The 4060-nt window shown below is 41.8% G+C and overlaps 1 protein-coding gene across 1 annotated transcript in view; it reads left to right on the forward strand.

The window, feature by feature from the left end:
- The first annotated feature begins 2870 nt into the window (after positions 1-2870).
- RHOU (ras homolog family member U) overlaps positions 2871-4060 on the forward strand; it is a 14923-nt gene continuing 13733 nt past the window's right edge. Inside the window, exon 1 of the mRNA XM_010833170.1 lies at positions 2871-2946. Coding sequence (XP_010831472.1) covers positions 2871-2946 — 76 coding nt within the window. The remainder of the gene's footprint in view (positions 2947-4060) is intronic.

Raw genomic sequence — 4060 nt, forward strand, 5'->3', positions numbered from 1 at the left:
TTTTCTCCAGGGACTTATGTATATTTAAATCACCATTCACTCTTTTCTGTTGTAATAATCCTGGTGGACCAGTTTAATTTGCTAAAAATATTTAAACATCTATCAGTAACATTTGTGCAAGATGATACCCTTACTAAAAATAAATAATAAAGATGTAAAAAAATGCACAGTCACACTTCATGATATATGTACCTGGGAAAGTTCTGTAGAAAGAGGATTTGGGCCAATCAAGTAACATATAAGCTTTACTTCACAAGTCTGTTATTTAACTCAAAAGGTGCACACAGGTCACCAGCACTATGCTAGGTTTTAGCAAATAGCTCATTAAGATGCAAATAACCATGAGTCTGATTTAATAAATTTATAGGTTTGACTACTTTTAACCATCATAATTTTGAAATATAATGCAATTCATTAAAACAAATGAAACAAACATATGGCATAATGAATTAAAATGAATACCTATGTAACCATCATTTAGGTCAAGAAACAGAACATCTGAACCAACACCACAGTTCAAGAGCATCAATTCTTCGATGCTCAGCTTTCTTTACAGTCCAACTCTCACATCCATACATGACCACTGGAAAAACCATAGCCTAGACTAGCTGGATCTTTGTTGACAAAGTAATGTCTCTGCTTTTTAATATGCTATCTAGGTTGGTCATAACTTTCCTTCCAAGAAGTAAGCGTCTTTTAATTTCATGGCTGCAATCACCATCTGCAGTGATTTTGGAGCCCAAAAAAATAAAGTCAGCTACTGTTTCCACTGTTTCCCCATCTATTTCCCATGAAGTAATGAGACCAGATGTCATGACCTTAGTTTTCTGAGTGTTGAGCTTTAAGCCAACTTTTTCCCTCTCCTCTTTCACTTTCATCAAGAGGATTTTAGTTCCTTTTCACTTCCTGTGAAGAAAGCTGAGTGCTGAAGAATTGATGCTTTTGAACTGTGACGTTGGAGAAGACTCTTGAGAGTCCCTTGGACTGCAAGGAGATCCAACCAGTCCATCCTAAAGGAGATCAGTCCTGGGTGTTCATTGGAAAGACCGATGCTGAAGCTGAAACTCCAATACTTTGGCCACCTCATGAGAAGAGTTGACTCATTGGAAAGGACCCTGATGCTGGGAGCAGGAGGAGAAGGGGACGACAGAGGATGAGATGGCTAGATGGCATCACCGAGTCAATGGACATGAGTTTGGGTAAACTCCAGGAGTTGGTGATGGACAGGGAGGCCTGGCATGCTGGGATTTATGGGGTCGCAAAGAGTCGGACATGACTGAAAGACTGAACTGAACTGAACATGAGAAGCCCCATATGGCCCCTCTCCTTCCCAAATGTAACAATTATCCTCAATTATTTTGCTATCTAACACTGTTTAGTTCTGCCCATTTCTTTAGAAATGCAGTTTATTCCATATACATCAAATTCAATAGTTTACACTTTTTTTGGTGTCTGGCTTCTTTCACTTCTCTTTCTATTTGTGAAGTTTATTATTGTCTTGTATTTATCTGTAGTTCACTCCTTTTCTTTACTAAGTAGTAATAGCATAAATTACAAAATTAACTCATGCATTTTATTGTTTTCGACATTTAGATAATTTCCAGTTTTGAGCTCTTATAAAACTGCTGTTGAACACATGGGCACATGCACAGAAACACATGGTGCACATGCAGAGCTGTGAGCAGAAATCATTTCCGACATGAAGCATTGCATAGTTGGTAGATGACCTTCCACACTCTTTCCTGGAAACCCTGTGTGTCCAGGAAGCCCTGTGTGTCCTGGGCTGCCTAGATGCCAAATACAAGCAACTTGGATCCCTGGGCCACCACTTGGAAGGGTGCTGCCTTGGAGAGCCATTTGGTCTGCAGTGGATTTTGCGTGACTAAAGATGCACTCCTATGTTTCTAGACATCAAGATTCTGAGTTTATTTATATCGCTCTAGCACAGCCTGGCCTAATCTGACAATAGAAACAATATAAACATTTTCTTTCCAGAAGTATTTTTTACAATCAAAATTAATGATTGATTTTCACATCTGAAATTTTCATCAAGTTAATGGGAACTCTTGTTGAGTTAAAAAAAATTCATCCATTCTCGTTACCAACAGGCAAGTGACAAATGAACATCTCGAGACAGGGCAGTAATTTCAATATGTGGGACCATGTCTGTGGCCCCTTACCATAGTAGTAGCTGATGGGAGAGTCTGGGGTCAGCAATTAATGACAAAGCTGGTGATCTGGTGACATTTATATGATTCTCTCATCTTCTCTAGTGAGAAACGCCAACATTATTTTCTTTCTCAATTATTTTCCCCTAGGCTGGCATCCCTGGTGGGAAAAAAAAGCACTAAGGATGGGTACACTCAGGGCTCAGTCAGGAAAACAGCCCTTCCAAGGTATAGGGTGAAGGAAGGAAGATTTCACAAGCCTTAGAATTGCAGGAGAAAGGGAAATAGCCACTAAGCCTGTCCAGCTGAATCTGGGACAAGGCTCCAGCTGCAGCTTTCGAGAAAACCCAGTTGTCCTGCAGATGTGGGCACCGGCGGAGCCATGAAAGGGAACTTAGGGTATGCTGAATTGGGGGCTGGAGAAGGCAATGGCAAGCCACTCCAGTACTTTTGCTTAGAAAATCCCATGGATGGAGGAGCCTGGTGGGCTACAGTCCATGGAGTCGCCACGAGTCGGTCGCGACTGAGCGACTTCACTTTCACTTTCACTTTTCACTTTCACGCAATGGAGAAGGAAATGGCAACCCACTCCAGTGTTCTTGCCTGGAGAATCCCAGGGACGGCAGAGCCTGGTGGGCTGCTGTCTATGGGGTCGCACAGAGTCGGACACGACTGAAGCGACTTAGCAGCAGAATTGGGGGCATGCCCTCTGTGGTTCCTGTGAGCTTGGGCTGCTGTGAGCACAACGAGATGGGCAAAGAGCAGGAGGAGAATGAAGGCACGTCGGGCCCTCTGAGCCTGTCCACCACCACGTGCAGCCCTATGAAGTCCTCTACTTCCCAATCCCCAGGGTGGTCCTCTCACTGGACAGCCATAGCCTGGAACACACAGAGCAGGACGCTCTGGGGAACATGAGCCCAACCTCAGACGGAAACAGGGGGCCCTTTTGGCATTAGAAGACTCAGCTCAGAATCTTTAGTTAATGAGAAGTAATTTTCTTTTTCTTCTTTTGTGGCTTTTCAGATCCTAATTCTTCAACCCAGGATTGAACCTGGGCCCTCTGCAGTGAATGTTCAGAATCCCAACCAGTGGATCACCAGGGAACTCTGGAGAAATAATTTTCTAACTAGCAGTCTCTTACAGAATATTTAAAAAGTAGGGCAGTGCTGAAGGGAAGAAGTTTCCTTCAGAGATAAACATGTCCTAGGTCAACAGTGATGGCTTGGAGAAAGGGCAAACACTCATAGCTACACAACCCACTAATATGAAAGATCCAGTAACTACAGGCTTCTGATTTGGTTCTTTGCTGTTATTTATTTATGGAAGATGGGTAAATAGTGAAAAGTTACAAATAGTAAGAAAAACAAAACAAACAAAAAAAACCTTTATATTGAGTTTGATAATGGAAATTATACCCTGGCCAGGAATGTATTAATCAAAAAATTATTTTAACTTATTTCTTGAATATGTTAAAAGATAGGTGAAAGGTATACAGTATAAAGTTTATTAGCACAGTTTCTACTATATTAGTACCAAAATAAAAATTTATGATAATTAGTTCATTTGAAAATTTGATAGTCTGCTAGTAGAACAGGCAAAAGAGCTTTATTTTAAAAAAATACAAGAAAATGTGGTGGGGATAAAGAGTTTGGTGAAGCAAGGGTCCTGCTTTTTAGGCAATTAAGAGCAAGTGCCAGTAGGTTACTTCAGCAAAGTGCTATGACAGGGATTAGGCATAAATGCACCTACCTAAGGGCATTGGGTCACACTCCCCAGAGGAGGTGACATCTGAACTGAGACCCATGTGGTCAACATTAGCAAGTGAGAGGAAGAGCGGGAGGCATGCAGGCTCTCAAGCGTTGGAGAGAGGAGTGTGCCCAGGTCCCTGGGGC

Source organism: Bison bison, unplaced genomic scaffold (assembly GCF_000754665.1).
Source record: "Bison bison bison isolate TAMUID 2011002044 unplaced genomic scaffold, Bison_UMD1.0 scf7180017863017, whole genome shotgun sequence".
Classification (NCBI taxonomy): domain Eukaryota; kingdom Metazoa; phylum Chordata; class Mammalia; order Artiodactyla; family Bovidae; genus Bison; species Bison bison.